Consider the following 17,824-nt stretch of genomic DNA (forward strand, 5'->3'; position numbering starts at 1 on the left):
CGGCTTGAGGGAGCGGAGGGGGTGGAAATGCAGCTGGTGACAGCGTCAGAGCCCACTTCTCAAACACACACACACACACACTCACGCTAACTATGACAAGACAAGAAGAACATCACCCAAGGGAGAGAAAAAACACAATGAAATCGCTTTAGCATCTCAATTCATTCTCCAAGACCTCCCGCTTCTCACGTTTCTCCTGAATAAAGACGTCACATAGAGTTCAGGAAAACACTCGAACTATAACTAAAATATCAGTTTAGACACATATTAGAGTCGCACTAGTATTTCTATTTCGAAAGCTCAGCTAAAAGCAGATTTGTATTCTTTGGCTTTGAATTAGGGGTGTTGATATGTTTGTTTTTATGTCTCAAATGTTCATGATTGTACAGCACTTTGATACATAAAGTAGTTGTAAAGTGCTTTATAAATAAAGGAAAGATGAAACAGGACAAACAGTGCTATTGTTTACTAAAGGTAAACTATTTAAACGGTTTACGGTAGCTGAAATAAAGCAGAAATAACATAAAATATAATTATTAGACAAAGAAATGAAATGCAAATTAGAAATGTTGCATTGCCAACTAACTGAAAAAAGTACTAAAATTAATTAAAGTTAAATAGAAATATAAAAAAAGCACAACCAATAAATAACAATTAATAAAAAAAAATTATAGTAAAATAACATTAATCAAAAAAACTGAAATACATTAACTGAAAAAAGTACTAAAATAAATTAAAGTTAAATAGAAATATAAAAAAAAACTAATAAATTATGAAAGCATATAACATTTAAAAAAAGTCAAAAGTCAGATCTTTCAATATGAAAAGTTTAGAGAGATCTCAACATTTCCCATCAAATTCTTCCCAGACTAAATGATCAAAGCTCATGGAATTTCAGGAGAAACATCCCATGATGCCCTGGTGGTTGCTAGGGTTTTGCTATTTGGTTGCTAGGTGTTTTATGTGGTTCCATGTGAGAGGAGATTTGCCCGTGTAAAAAAAGAACGAGTGTGAGAAAGAACGAGCCTCTCCACGGGTAAGCGATGAGCTGGAGTGTGTGTGACGGTCTCGACAGGAGGCAGGAGATATGGAGGTGTTTCTGAAAGCTTGAATGGCTTTGTTTTCAATACATGTTTCCGGTCTTAAAGTGAAGGATTCAGGAATAAAAAATTAAAAAGGTAACTGTGACTTTCTATCTTACAATTCTGAATTTATAACTCACAATAGCTCAATTTTGAGCGAAAAAGTCAGAATTATGAAATTATAAAATTGGTTATGTATAATGCATTATAAAGGTATTCATAATCTACTTTATAATGCATTACATCTTTTCATAAATTTCTTAAAATTCCTTATAACATTTGCAAATTCTAAAATTGGTTGTTTCTCATGTGTTTTAATGCATTATACTTTCTAAAATCGTAACAATGAATAGATAATTATTATAATGTATTATAACTATGGTTTCAATTATTCATAAAATGCATTACAAGGTACATAATGGATGCATTAAAATACTTTTATTCATTCATTCTTTATTTTACCATTTTGTTTATTTTATAATGCATTATACATAAATTCTTTGAGTTAAGTGTTACCAAAATGTCTTGTAATGTTTAATCAAAATGCAATAATAAGCTATTGGTTAAATTCAACTAATTGCCAAATGTAGATGTTTAGGAACATCTAGAATGTTTAGCAACTATATTTTCTCTCATTGAATATTCTGTTTCACTCAGAAATGTGGAAATAAAATGGGTTGGGCATTTAAAAAAAAAAAAGTGTGGCACTTTTGTGGTTCACGTATGACGTCAAGCTGTAAAACCCTTTTAGGTCCTTTATTTTGAAGAGTGTGTGTGTCTGTATTCTGCATGATGTGCTTTACTGCACACTTCGGCTTCCTCAACGCTGAACTCGAGATGCTCTTACTGGCACTCTTAGATATGGGAATGCAATTGAATTTCCTTACATGTGAGTGTGTGTGAGTGATATTGCCCAGCAGACCGTATCTGATCTAATAAAAAGACTTACTGATCCATGAAGTAGCGTGTAACATCGGAGGATTTGGGCTGAGACCTGCACTTCCACACGAGCCCCTCCATCCGTCATTACAGTCCACTCGGATTCCTAGCAGACACGCGCTTTAATTACAGCAATTAGCAGAGCAGAGGTGTGACCGATCATAATGATCACGACAACACAAGAGTGAGGAGGACCATATCTACAGACACTTGTGATAGAAAGTGCCGGCCAAATTGAATACAAACTCGTTTTACGTCACGCTAATGTCGTCTGCATGACTGATAGACATAAAAGGACATATTCTTGATTAAATCTTTCCATTCACTGGCGTTCTTGGAAACATGTTTTAACATCGCTGTGATTAGAACAATATCACATTTCCTGGAAGCCAGCAGTTGTTAGACTGTTATTTAGAATAACCAAACTCATTGTGAGCTGATGGGAAATTGTGTGCACAATATTAGCACAGCGTCTCATGACATTCTGACGACACACACCATGAGTGTTTCTGACAGGCTTTCACATTTTGCAACGAGGTGAAGGAAGTACATGTGCAATGTACATCTAATGGCTTTAAGCTTTTCAGATCACACTACAAAGCCTCAGCAGAAAAACAGTACGACGCCCTCTGCTGGACAAGACAGAAATCATAAAACTGCACAGTTTCATTAGTGGGAGGAATGTCTACCTTTTGACAGACTATCGCACTATAATGATGATAATAATCTGCCATATATTCCATTAGACATTATTTATCAGAACTAGCTGTCACGATTAATCATTAAAAGATAGAGATTTTGATCCAAACGCCCACCCGATCTTATTCCTAAATGACGACGATGCATCTGCGTCTTTTCAACCTCACAGTCTCATTATTTCTGTGTGACAAGTATTCAGATTACCACAGAAGAACTGGGATAAAAGTTTTTTATATATATAATAAAGCAAATTTTGAAAGTAACTTCAAAAAAGTGACGCTTCAAATAAGGATTGTATTGATTACATCGTTACACCAGTAGGTGGCGACAAGTGACTGTTAAAAAATGTATTTGCCATTGAATCATTCAAGAGATTTGTTCAAAAACACTGAATCATCTAGTAATGAAAAAGTAAATCTATACGAGTGAGTCATTGAATCATTCATTCAACAATTTTTTTAAAAATAATTCATTCTCTAATTAAACATTTTTAAATAGACTGCAGCAATTAACATTTTGTCAGAACCTCTAGTAAATTGACATTATTTTGTTTAGCTGTCTGTTAAAGCAACACCAAAGATTCTTTTGTACCTTAAAATAATGTTTCCAAAATCGTATCAGTTCATCAAGTCGTAACAGGGTGAACGGCACTTCTGGATTCGCTTTGCGACCCTCTATCGGCTATAACCGCACTATTAAATTTTGCCAGATCGGGTAGCGGATCTGTAGTTCGAATGAGACATAAGAAACTACAAATTTGACAAGCAATGTCATTATTTAGTTTTTCTTCGTTTCTGATCTCATCATACTTTCATAAAATCATGCAACATACTCTTCCTTGTCTGTGGACATCGTTATTTCCAAAGCCGGTGCTGGATAAAAAAACAAAAAAATAAAAAAAAACTTTCCTTTTCCTTTATATCCTCGCTTATCGGATTTATGCTACTCTGAACAATGCCTGAAATTTGTATTTTGCGCACTTCTTGCGTTGTTTTTTGCCTCTTCACGATGACTCGCTTAATTTAGTCCTAATTTGTAAGTCGCTTTGGACAAAAGCGTCTGCTATATGACTAAATGTAAATGTAAATAAACAAATAGCGTGCGACGGTAGGCTAAATTATTTACGACAGCGGTAATGGACAATTCCGCTTCCAGCCTGTAGGGGGACCGAAGAGGAAAAGTGCTTTGGTGTTGCTTTAGGAACACTCCACCCATTTGCATTAAGCTTTGCAATGTTAGAAACCCAGTCATACTATTGAATGGTCGTGCAACATTTTCTCATTTTCCCCTGAGACGAGAGAAATCTGTATTTACCTCTTTACACTTCCTCCTACAATGACGTAAAAATCGTCATTTTGCGTCATTGTCGGAGGAAGTGTAAGATGGGGGGATTTCTGTTGAGACTATAAGCACTAGTTCCCACCCTTTCAAACCCGCCCATAGGGGGTTGGACCTAATGCGCTAACAGACCTATCACAGATCAGTGCCAGTGCATTTGATTTCACCGGCAGAAACCTGCATGTCCGGCCGTCGAGATCGTCCAAAATGTCCGGGATTCGGCTTTGCTTTCTACGATTGGTGAATCTGAATGTAGTGTTTACATGAACGCTAAACAAGTGATCGGTTGATGTGCGTTTTACCATTGCTAAGAAAATACCCGCTCCTCCGTGAGAGATACGAGACCAGTGCGTCTCACAGGTGTCGGTCATCAGTAATCACGCCACCGGCCTCGCGTCGTTCTCCCGCGGCCCTAGTCTCGTCCTGCTCGCCACAGTAAACACAATGAATGGCGACTGTAGAACGCATAAGCCGAATCCCGGACATTTTGTGTGATATGCGATCTCAAAAACCCGGGCAGACCGGTAGGCGTGGCTTGGGAGTGGCCTCGTAGGGCAGTGAAGCAAGTGCATTCTGGGAGTTGTTGTCTTTCATCCACATGAGCCAAAAATACATTTTCTGGCTTTTCTCAGTCTAGAAAGCTCCAAATTCAAAAATAATTTCACATTTCTACATAAATGACCCAATTTAAATACACATTCATCTTTCCAGAGGTGGAGTGTCCCTTTAAGAATCGTGTGAGGATCACGATCTCTATTTGAAACACAAAAATAGTGATTCTGATTTTATCCAGAATCCTGCAGCTAGTAAATGCGTGAGAACCTGTAACTGGTCTTAAATGTGAGATGTGCGTCAATGCAAAGCAAAGGCGTTTCATCAATAACATCTTTGGTGAAACACTTGAGGTTTTCTTGTGAAGGAAACTGAAAAAAAAGAAGTATCAGGGCAATTTATCAACGCACAGGCCAAAGCCAGCTTCCTCTTTCAAAATGAATATCGCACAATTTCCCACATCCTAATCTGATGTGCTGTGACCGTAAATGCAGAAAATACTCAAGTGTGTGCCAGGAATAAATTATATTTTAAAATATATTCAAATAGAAACCAGTTATTTTAAATTGTAATAATATTTCACTATTATTAATTAATATTACACTGTATTTTTGATCAAATAAAGAGACTTTTTTCAAAAAAAAACATTAAAAAATCTTACAAACCCCAAACTTTTGAACAATAGCGTATAATGAGAAAAATAGTAAAAATATATATATATAGCTGCAAAAAATAGCAATTAATTAAATTTAATATTATAGATTTTTTTTAATGAGGTTGCACTTTATTTTGTTATTATATATCTGAGTAATATAAAGCAACTACATATACTTACTATAGGGTTAGTGTGGGATTATGATTTGGTTGAGGGTTAGTTGCATGTAATTTTGCATAATTTACTGTTATTACTATGGTAAGTACATGTAACATGTAACAAGGACACTGTAAAATAAAGTGTTCCCAAATTTGACATGCTAATATGAATCCTTTTTTCTTCATCATCACAAGCAACAGGCTGGAATCAATAAATAAATGCAAGTGATATTTATGCAAGCAATGAGTACACCTGTCCTCTCTAACTTTATTTACATATACCCCGAATGCACTATGACATTTCACTGCACATACGAGGAAAACAAGAGAGAATCTGACAACGAGATGTACATAAATCTTCACTGCAAACTACAAACTTCACAGCATGGCAGCCACAGCTCCTGCCAGCTCACCACAGACAAACACTTGAGTTTAGTTTGCTAAACAGAGTGAGCTTATCTCCCCGTGTCAGATCAAGAAACCTCCAGTGTGTGCATGTAAGAGTTTCCGAGCCGCTCTGTACCTGTAGGACTTGAGCAGGCGCTTTCGTTTCATGCCTCTGGTTACGGCCTGGAAGGGAGCGATGAAGTGACCCGTACAGTCCATCAATACATCTGAGCTGGAGCCTCGTCTTGAGATGTGTAAGTGCTTCCTAGACTCTGTCTGAGTTGCACAATCTCCTCCCCTTTCACACGAAGTGACAGACGTCTTCATGTGGCCTTCGCTAACCCCAACTCCTCCCCTATGGTAATCTGATTAGCATCTAAGGACACTGAGTCCAAGCGAGGGCTTCTTTTACCTCTGGCTTTCCCTTAAAATACTGTACACAGCCAAAACTGACCTCTTCTTAAAGGGACAGTTCACTCGAAAATTAGGTTACACTTTATTTATTAACACTTTATTTTACAGTGTCCTTGTTACATGTTACATGTACTTACCATAGTAATAACAGTAAATTATGCATAATTACATGCAACTAACCCTCAACCAAACCCTAATCCTACACTAACCCTATAGTAAGTACATGTAGTTAATTAATATTACTCAGTACTTAAATATATAATTACACTGTAACAATGACACCTCAAAATAAAGCGTAACCAAATGTTTATAATAATTATAAAATAATATGTATTAAATACATAAAGGGTTACACTTTATTTTAACAGTGTTTTAACATTGTTAATGTGTAATTATACATTTAAGTATTAAGTAATATTAATTTACAGCAAGCACTTACTATAGGGTTAGGGTAGGATTAGGGTTTGGTTGAGGGTTAGTTGCATGTAATTATGCATAATTTACTGTTATTACTATGGTAAGAACATGTAACATGTAACAATGACACTCACTCACTCACACACACACACACACACACACACACACTTGAGTATTTGTGTCGATCATTGTTTATATGTAAATAAAAGCTTAAATTAAATCTGTTCATCATATAAAGCAATCATATTTCTTCTAAGTTTTGGTGACCTGGACACAGAAACAAAAATATCTTAATTTGAAGATTAACCAAAAGCCTTATGGGTTTGGGATGGCATTGTTGGGTGAGCGATCCCTTTAAAGCGACCTCATGCTTAAAAAACAAAAACCCCAACGAGAACATTGTCACCGAGAGTCGGTGAAAGGGTCTGTGGGTAATATCCTCTTTCCGGTTCACCTTTACACACGACCATGCTCTGTGTGTAACCGAAGTCTCCTGCTTCTCTGTGGTTGAGCGGCGGGTTTGGTGTAAGACCTTAAAGGAGTAGTTCACTTTAAAATGAAAATTACACCATGATTTACTCAGCCTCAAGTCATCCTAGGTGTATATGACATTCTTCTTTCAGACGAATACAATCAGAGTTATATAAAAAAATGTCCTGGCTACAGTTTGAAGCTCATAAAAGTGCATCCATCCATAAATAGATGCACGTTTATGATAGATAGATGCACGTTTATGATGGATAGATGCACGTTTATGATGGATAGATGCACGTTTATGATGGAGAGATGCACGTTTATGATGGATAGATGCACGTTTATGATGGACAGATGCACGTTTATGATGGAGAGATGCACGTTTATGATGGATAGATGCACGTTTATGATGGATAGATGCACGTTTATGATGGATAGATGCACGTTTATGATGGATAGATGCACGTTTATGATGGACAGATGCACGTTTATGATGGAGAGATGCACGTTTATGATGGATAGATGCACGTTTATGATGGATAGATGCACGTTTATGATGGATAGATGCACGTTTATGATGGATAGATGCACGTTTATGATGGATAGATGCACTTTTATGATGGATAGATGCACGTTTATGATGGATAGATGCACGTTTATGATGGATAGATGCACGTTTATGATAAATAGATGCACGTTTATGATGGATAGATGCACGTTTATGATGGATAGATGCACGTTTATGATGGATAGATGCACGTTTATGATGGATAGATGCACGTTTATGATGGATAGATGCACGTTTATGATAAATAGATGCACGTTTATGATGGATAGATGCACGTTTATGATGGATAGATGCACGTTTCTGATGGATAGATGCACGTTTATGATGGATAGATGCACGTTTATGATGGATAGATGCACTTTTAGGATGGATAGATGCACTTTTATGATGGATAGATGCACGTTTATGATGGATAGATGCATGTTTATGATGGATAGATGCACTTTTAGGATCTATAGATGCACTTTTAGGATGGATAGATGCACGTTTATGATGGATAGATGCACGTTTCTGATAGATAGATGCATATGATGGATAGATGCACGTTTATGATAGATAGATGCAGCACTTTTATGATGGATAGATGCACGTTTATGATGGATAGATGCACGTTTATGATGGATAGATGCACGTTTATGATGGATAGATGCACTTTTATGATGGATAGATGCACATTTATGATGGATAGATGCACGTTTTGAGCTTCAATCTGTTGGTTGCAATCCACTGCCATTATCAAGCTTGTAAGTGCCAGGACATTTTTTTTATATAACTCTGATTGTATTCATCTGAAAGAAGAAAGTCATATACACATAGGATGGCTTGAGGGTGAGTAAATCATGGGCTAATTTTCATTTGAAAGTGAACTAATCCTTTAAGAAGTGTGTTGGGGGAGGAAGTGCACCGGTGTAATTCCTCCTGACGGCCTTGTGTGGATGTGTAACTGAACCGTGTTGTGGATAGAGAAGAAGTTAAAGCTCTTTGTGTTTATTCTTTCTAAACCTATCAAGTCATCAGCAGGTTCAATGCCTGCGTTAACTGCCCATCATCTGTGTGAACCGAGCAACTCATTAAATCAGAACAACTGAGACTAGTGTCATCTGAGAAAACTCGCTGATGGGGCAAATTCTCACACTCTTAAGCTGCTTTGCTCCTTACATAACAGAGCAATCAGATTATGGCTGACATTTACAAAGTTTAGCACAAACAGGTACGATTAATTGAATTCCTCCGGCCTCAATTGAACAAACACCTTTAGTCTGCTCTTTATTTAATTTTGAGGATAAAATTTAACTAGTTTGTAAACTATGTGGCACTTGTTGCAAAACACGAAGCTACAGTAGTTTCCATGCGGTTACTAGTCCTGTCACTAAGTAGAATAACAGAAGATTTTAAGTATCATTTGTTGCTGTAGTGGTTGCCAACCCGTTTATCGCGATCGACTGGTAGATCTTTATCACTGTCCCGGTAGCTCCCGAAAATACAGAAAAATAAGCACAAAAAACACATTATCAAGGTTTAAATTGCGACCAAAATCAGCAGCTGTTTTTTTTACAGTGGTACCCAAAGAAACGCTTCTTTTCCATGAGCGCCACCTACTGTCAGAGAGTGAATTAGCATTTTCGTTCAGTCCGTCTGTTTTTGTTTTCTGCAGGTGTGTCTTATGTAACAGTTTCACAAAGCTAAAGTCAGACCATTCTATATTTGTTCTAAGGCTACATGGTGTGTAGCATCTTTGTTTGGATCGTGATTAAAGGGGTGGTATAATGCCCTTTTCACAAGATGTAAAATAAGTCTTTGATGTACCAAGAGTGTGTATGTGAAGTTTTAGCTCAAAATACCCCACAGATATTTTTATATAGCATGTTAAAGTTGTCACTTTTTGAGGGTGAGCAAAAACGCACCGGTTTTGTGTCTGTTCCTTTAAATGCAAATGAGCTGCTGCTCCCGGCACAGGGGGCGGAGCTTCAAGAGCTTGCAATCACACAGACATGCACTGAAAATTTCAAAAGCTTTTAGCCTTTTATGTTCAAACCGGATTCAGACAATGATGGAGAGACTCAAGAAGAAGTGACAACATGTAGAAGCAACAGGACATTTCTGAATGGTTGATGAATTTATGAAGCTGATGTGTAGTTATCTTCTAGTCATTGATTAGCATATTCTGTCTTGATAAGTCCTTAAAAACCGATTTCTTTAAAAGCAAATATCTCCCTTTGCTTTGAACTTTGAGTGTTGTAACTTTGCAGATGTTGTTTATGCTCAAACAGCAACATTACACACTAACTAAAGTTAGAGAAGTGAAATCATAATCAACCACCCCTTTAAAATGCAGTGGTTGACTCTTAATTTCAAATGGCTACAGTTTTTTTAAGGCCAGTTATAAAGCAAATTAACAACAAAATAAATTTGCTTTCCGTTGGCCAATTGGTCAATTTACTTGTAAAAAAAAAAAAAAAAATGGGAAAGGGAATTGGCCATGATAAATCTATAGGTTGATCTTGCCTTTCATCAGGGCCGAGGTCAGGGATCTTGGGCTTGAAAAGGTCGGTTAGTTTCGGACTAATCCCTAACCCGATGCATACTCTTAGAAGAAAGCATCAGTGGGGATCTATATAGAACCCAATGCATTTACTAAAGCTCACAGATTGAACCTTACTCTAACCTAACTTAGCCGATTAACAGCAGAAGTCATTCAGATGCAACATCAGCCTTATGGTGCATAATGCACATATATCAAACATTTCTAAAGCATTCTGAGTCAAATAAATGCGAATATCTTTTTTGCAATCTGCAGATTGTATTACCCTGAATAGATATCAGCAACACCAGTTGACTACCAAGAGTAAAACTGGCAAATACCACTAATAATAGCGTGATTCTCAGCAGGTTTTTCCTCAGTGTGTGAATCTGATTGAGCGTCTCTCACCTGATACGGCTCTTTAAGGTGAATGTGATTAAGTGATATATAAACACATCAGCAGCCTGAGCTCTGCCTCTTCATTCAATCACTTTAGGAATAAACAAATGCATGAGAGGAAATGTTTACACAGCCACAGAAGGTAAAGCAACCCCACATAAACACACAACGCTAAAATTCTTCACCGCTAAAGTCTGTTCGTCTAAATAAAACAACACAGACAGGTTAAAAACGGCAAACGTTACCATCGTCTCCGGGCTTTGATGTCGATGGGTTTGTTGGTGGCGAACGGCGAGCCGCTGGAGGACATGCAGAGAGGATTGGCCAACGGCTCGAGCGAGTGGAGGTCGGTGCTAGCGGGTAAACTCATCTTTAACATCAGCTCATCTCTTTCCACGTCCTCTCTTTATGAACACAGCGCGAGGCAATGTGACACTGAGCATTCATAGTCATATTCAGACACCTCGCTGAACCTCTAGCCGAACATTCAACCCGATGTCCAGAGACCTGCCAGTTTACCACTGGAGCTGCCAACATCTGATCAAACTTATGAGACTAGATGTTTATTGACTGGTTCTTGGAAACCGCACACATACCGGTAACTGTGGCACTGTTGCGTAGTGACAGACCGATATACAGTATGGACCAAGACTGTGTACTGGATCATATTTGGTCATTTTGAGATTATCTATGTAGATTGGACATTTTAAGGCTAATTCATCCAGCAGGAGAAAAAATTAAAAATTAAAAAAATAATACTTGTAGGGGTGTAACGATTCCCTCATGATTCGATACATATCACGATACGATATTAATGTGATACTCCAAAACATATGATAAAAGGTTAACAAAAAATGCACTGTTGATTAAAATGCTAAATCTGATGTTACATTGTGTGTGTAAATGAATAGGTTGAGGAAACCCAAAGCACAGGACAATAGAGACACCAGAATACAGGGTTCGTACACCTTTTCCAAGGTCAAATTCAAGCACTTTCAAGGTCCATTTTAAAGCTTACACCACCGTAAATGACATACCAATAAATACTCAACATTATTATTTAGTGTTTTTATCACATTAAAAGATATAAATGCTATAAACAGCCAAAAATGTGTTTCGTAATAGCAGAAGGATCCGATAATTAAGCAAATCACAAGTTTTATTTTTCAAAATGTATCACTGTCTAAGTAGATAATGCCTATGAATAATACTTTTCCATTATATTAATGTCCAAATATTGCTTCCCAGATAAGTGATTTTCAGGCTGTAAAACTGAAGTAATTTCAAGGGCTGAAAATATGAAGACACAGGATTTGAACAGAAATATTTTGCAGGCCTTGGTTTTGGGACACATTCTTGACATAGACAAGATTTGAACAAAATCTGAGCGGAAATCAAAATGAAAACTCCGCCTACTTTTGTAGTGCAAATAGCTCTGTATCTGAAGGGCTACGTTTTATTTCTCCATTTAATACACAAACTATTCAGTCAGATAGGTGTTTGTCGTGAAAGAAATACAGATACAATTTCAAGCATTTTATCCAAAATTTGAGCACTTTTCAAACCTTGAAAACACAACATCAAAATTCAAGCATTTTCAAGGATTTCAAGCACCCGTACGAACCCTGAGAATAACAATATTCATTCTGAAGCTGAAAATACATAATTATTTTAGATGAATATGCTTGCACTCTTTCACTGACTAGATATATTTAAAATAATGTAGGCCACTTTTACTGGTAACATCAGACATTTGGCATTATCAGGACACACAAATATTCCCCCATTGCATTATTATAGCCTACATTTTATTCAACATTCTATATAGCAGTTTCATGCAGCACTGAAATCTAATTAAAGCACCACCACTAAAAAAATATAAAAAACGAATACTTCACAGCTGGCATATGTGCTGCATATAGACCTTATGTGCCGGAGAAACAAGCGCTCATCCATCTTTATAATATTGTCTTTGAACTTGTGTTTTTGTGGTAGCTTTCTATGACACCGCTGTCCAAGAGTAATTAGCTGGTGAAGTGGATTTATATTATAGAGTTAAGGAAAGTTATCATGAGCATTGCAATGTTTGAAGTGGATGTCATAACAAATGTCAGTAGACGGGGTTGATTTGACAACAAGATTTTATAATTCATAAATACGTGGGATCGCTGTGGAAATACAAACCGGAAGACAAAAGACAACCAGTGCTGCGCTGAAAAGGGGCGGAGCTACATAACATCTATATAGTAGAGAGAAAACTAGAGAAAACTAGAAAACACCCATAATGCACTGGGCATGTTGATGTCCAAGGCCACTCCCACCAGTCTGCTATGGAGAAACTTACCAGAGTCAAATAGAAACATTTCTGATTATTATTATCAATATCATCAATAGCAGCATCGATTTGAAATATATATTTTTTTAACATTATAAATGTCTTTACTTTCACTTTTTTGAATGCATACTTACTGAATAAAAGTTACTTTCTTACAAAAAAAAAAAATCTTAGAGTGCTGTGTATATATATTATATATATATATATATATATATATATATATATATATATATATATATATGAGAGAGAGCGAGAGATGGAGCAAATATTAAATACTACAGTGTTTATTGGTCAGTCTGCTTTCTAGATACTAGCATATGAATATACGGTTATGAAACACTGTTCATAACTCTACTGTACGCAGCTTGTGTAAAACTGCCGTCCTCCTCCTGTAGTCACTATACGTGTTCAACACACGCTGAGTGAACCGTGAGTGTAAGTGGACAGGTGAATTCATTGTGTTGATTTATGAGCGTGTGTTCAGCGCTGGTGATGAAAACAGCAGAGCAGCAGATGTTTGTGGGAATCATAAAGCCTCTTCCTCTGACTATTCATTTCTCTACAAAACAGAAAACTATGACTAATTCAGGGAAGAAGATCTGGCTTCATTGATCCCATCTGCTCTGAAAGGATTCTGAGGGTGAAACTGATGATTCGTTTAGCGGCGCGTTGCTATTGGGTCGTCCCTGAGCAGGTAACCGGGCAGAAAATACGACCGCTGAATACACAGCAGCACTAAATATGAATTCAGGATTAAAATTGTATTATATTTATGGGGATTTAAACCCGTATTTAAAGTGCAATTAAACAATATTTTGAAAAATGTAATATTATTATTATTATTAATAATAATAATACAACTAATTATAATAGCTGTCGCAACTGTATGCTTTGTTTAAAAGCATCTGTCAAAATAATAAATGTAATTATTATTAAACATGAATCAAATTAAGTTTAACAAATAAAATATGAAGAAAAAAAACTGTTAAATAATAATAATTTGGTAAAAATGTATGCTTTAGATAAAAGCATCTGCTAAATTAATAAATGTATAAATAACTATTAATAAACATGAATCAAATTAAGTTTAGCAAATAAAATATGAAAAAAAAACTGTTAAATAATAATAATATTTGGTCAAAATGTATGTTTTAGATAAAATCATCTTCTAAATTAATACAAGTATAAATAACTATTAATAAACAGATAAATTTAATTTAATACAATTTAATTAAAAATATTAGACATGAATCAAATTAAGTTTAACAAATACAATATGAAAGAAAACTGTTAAATAATAGCAATAATATTTGGTCAAAATGTATGTTTTAGATACAAGCATCTGCAAAATTAATAAATGTATAAATAACTATTAATAAACAAATTAAATTGAACACAATTTAATAAAAAATATTAAACATGAATCAAATTAAGTTTAACAAATAAAATATGAAAAAAAGCTGTTAAATAATAACAATAATATTTGGTAAAAATGTATGCATTAGATAAAAGCATCTGCTAAATTCATAAATGTATAAATAACTATTAATAAACAGATAAATTAAATAAAATTTAACACAATTTAAAAAAAATAAAAAAAATTGTTATATTTTATTTAACAAAAAATAAAATCAAATAAACTAAAGTAAGATGTGTGCGTCCCAGTGTTGTGGTGCAGTATCTGAGCGGGTCCTCCAGCAGGGTTCGCCTGCACATGCACAGACAGAGGTCAGCGTTATGCAGATCAGGCGGCGTGGCAATATATCACTGTGTAAACAGCTCGTCTAAACTCTGCATTTTTCATCAGCACTGTAACCATAGTCCCGAGGGGGCGGACAAAACCCTCCACAGGTGCAGTGCTGTTGATGTGCGCCTCATGCAAACAAGCTAACTAAATAGCTGCCGCATGCTAATTGATGAACATCATGGTGTGATTGGCCCGCCCTGCTGGCTGGCTGAGCCAATCACATCCCACATCCCACACAAAGAGAAATTCTCCTGTGATTAGATGCAAAACATTCTAATGAAGTGTCTAATCCTGCAGAGTGTGTGTGGTGTTATTAAGCTCGCTGTGCTCCCTTTAAACACCACTAGAGGGCGACGCTCTCACATCTGATCTCCACTAAACAAATCTATTTAATGATGTTTGCCGAACTCTGAACATAAGCAGGATTGATAATTGCACTAGTATTAGATCACTCAGGTCGCACAGGCTCGGGAATGGGTCAAGATGACCGACTAGCTTGACAATGATTAGTGGTGGGCTTTAAAAGGGATGAGCTTTGCAATTATAAGAGAAGGATTTTAATGCACTGTGTGCTTTAGTGTGTTAGACTTTCAGCACGCTAAACCCTTTTAGTGATGTTGCATCTGCAAAATCCCCTTTAAAGCATATCCAAGTTGACAGGGAACGTTCTCTCTCAAAGTTATGAAAAGAGTTTCTTCCTGTAACATTAATAGATATGTTAGACATGTTAGATAGGTTATGTTAGACATTAATATATAACTAATAGGTTAATAGAATGTTTGCTCAAAGTTATCTGGTCTTTAATAATGTTCTCAAAGCATTAGCTCAAAAAAAAAAAAAAAAAAAATGTATACATTGTTCATGGAACCGTTTTTTTCTGAAAGATTTTTTTTTACTTTTAGAGAACATTCAGAAATAACTTTTTTTTTAATAACTTAAAGGACAACTCCAGTGAAAAATGAACCTAGGGGTAATTAACACATGGTTACAGAGTCAATCGTTCCCTGGAATGCGTTTTCATGAAAATCGAATGTAAAGAGTTTTATCTTTAAAAACAGATTATCTTATAACGCTAGTATATGGGGGACAGAGTAAGTAAAAGTAAATCGCTAGTTAATACCACTAACAAGGCTCAAAATAGCCTCACACTAACACGGTAGCATAATGAGGGTCCCTACATGCAAACTGAAGCATTGAGAACTTTGTTTTCCAAGATGGATCCTGGCTGTAAACGCGTAATGTACTGTCTTTATAAAGTATCTTCTTATTAAACTGTCTGTACACTTACAAAGTTCTCAATGCTTCGGTTTGCATGTAGGGACCCTCATTATGCTACCGTGTTAGTGTGAGGCTATTTTGAGCCTTGTTAGTGGTATTAACTAGCGATTTACTTTTACTTACTCTGTGCCCCATATACTAGTGTTATAAGATCATCTGTTTTTAAAGATAAAACTCTTTACATTCGATTTTCATTAAAACGCATTCCAGGGAACGATCGACTCTGTAACCATGTGTTAATTACCCCTAGGTTCATTTTTCACTGGAGTTGTCCTTTAATAGGAAATGGCAACATTAGCAAAACGTTCTTATAAACATACTTTTGTTAGCTGGGATGTAGTTATGCGCATCCCTTGCTTTTGTCATCTCTTTTTATACCCAATTATGTGATTTTTAAGTGTGCAATGCTAATCATTAAAGGGATAGTTCACTTTGAAATTAAATTTTGGTATGTTTTAGCTTACCTCAAGGGCATCCAAGATGTAGGTGTCTTTTTTTCCACAGTAGTTTCAATTTTGATATTTTTAGGTCAAACCGTTCTTGTCTGTCAGTCATATAATGCAGGTCTATGGTCACGGTCTCAAAGAGCATGCACAGAGTCCAAATTATTAAATTCATTGGAACGAATGTCTTTAAGGCGACATCTAGTGTATATATCTATGCACCAGTCTGCGCACACGTCACACACTAGGAAGCGCCCGCGCTCTCAGATCACTTGGACGTGGCTGTGTACAAAAGGTAAAAACGATATAAATACTGTTCGTTTTCTCACACAAACCGCTCGTTTCGTGTCTTAGGCCATCAATGTGTACTTACGATGGGGAATTGTTTAATTTGGACGATGGGGAATTGCTTTAATTTGGACTCTGTGCATGCTCTTTGAGACAGTGACCATAGACCCGCATTAAATGACTGACAGACAAGAACAGTTTGACCTAAAAATATCAAAATTGAAACTACTGCAGAAAAAAAGACACCTACATCTTGGATGCCCTGGAGGTAAGCTAAAACATACCAAAATTTAATTTCAAAATGAACTATCCCTTTAAGTGAGATATGTTTGACAACTTAAAGGTGCAGTGTGTAATCTTTAGCGGCATCTAGTGGTGAGGTTGCGAATTGCACCCAACAGAAGTTACGGTGGCTGACAGGAAGTGATGTCGTCGTCTGAGACAGCAGAGAAGAGCCAGTTAAGCAATGAGGTTTCTTTACAAAGATAAATTAAGAAATTAGGTTTACGTAATTATTCAGTAAAACGATATGTTATTGCGAATATTATTGTTACCTGTTCATCATTGTGTCAGTGTTTTATTCGCTGACTTTAGCTGTAGCTTCTTTACACGAAGAACAACAGTGACGAAATGCGTTTGTCCACTCAGGGCCACCGTAGAAACATGTCGATGTAAGGCGACCCGCAGTGAGTGTAGAGAGAAATGCTCATTCTAAGCTAATAAAAACATAACGGTTCATTAAGTAAGGCCTTTATACACCACTGAAAACATAGTTATGTTTATGATATTGCATTTCTGTCAACAGATCCTCCTAAATATTACACAATAATGCACCTTTAACTTTACAGAAATGATATGCCAGCAAATTGAATGTACAATGATTTTTACTTGTAGTCCACGTGATGCAGATGGAAATAAACGCTTGGACGAGGTAACAACAAAAATAACGCAGATCTTGTTTCAGAAAAGTGCATTAATCGGATGAATCAGCTGGAACTGGAGATGGCCTATGAGACACACACGCTGACCTAGAGACGACAGAGCATTTCTGGACAAATACAAGGAGGGAAACCAGACGAGGGCTGGAGGAGCAAGACTCTATTTGATTGGTGTAATTCAGTGTCTACAGT

The 17,824-nt window shown here is 36.3% G+C and overlaps 1 protein-coding gene across 7 annotated transcripts in view; it reads right to left on the reverse strand.

The window, feature by feature from the left end:
• Nucleotides 1-17,824, reverse strand: part of LOC311076057 (3',5'-cyclic-AMP phosphodiesterase 4D-like) — a 212,204-nt gene that overhangs the window by 48,529 nt on the left and 145,851 nt on the right. For 2 of the 7 annotated variants that reach the window (XM_084103909.1, XM_084103908.1), the window contains exon 1: nt 5,947-6,173. The exons of 4 other annotated variants lie outside the window; for them this stretch is intronic. In XM_084103909.1, the coding sequence (XP_083960035.1) occupies nt 5,947-6,137 (191 nt within the window). In that variant the 5' untranslated portion in view covers nt 6,138-6,173. Of the gene's footprint in view, nt 1-2,031; nt 2,128-5,946; nt 6,174-17,824 lie in introns of those variants that run through there. One more of the 7 variants, XM_084103912.1, reaches the window with a different exon arrangement.

This window comes from Abramis brama (genome assembly GCF_963993115.1).
Source record: "Abramis brama genome assembly, chromosome: 25".
Taxonomy (NCBI): domain Eukaryota; kingdom Metazoa; phylum Chordata; class Actinopteri; order Cypriniformes; family Leuciscidae; genus Abramis; species Abramis brama.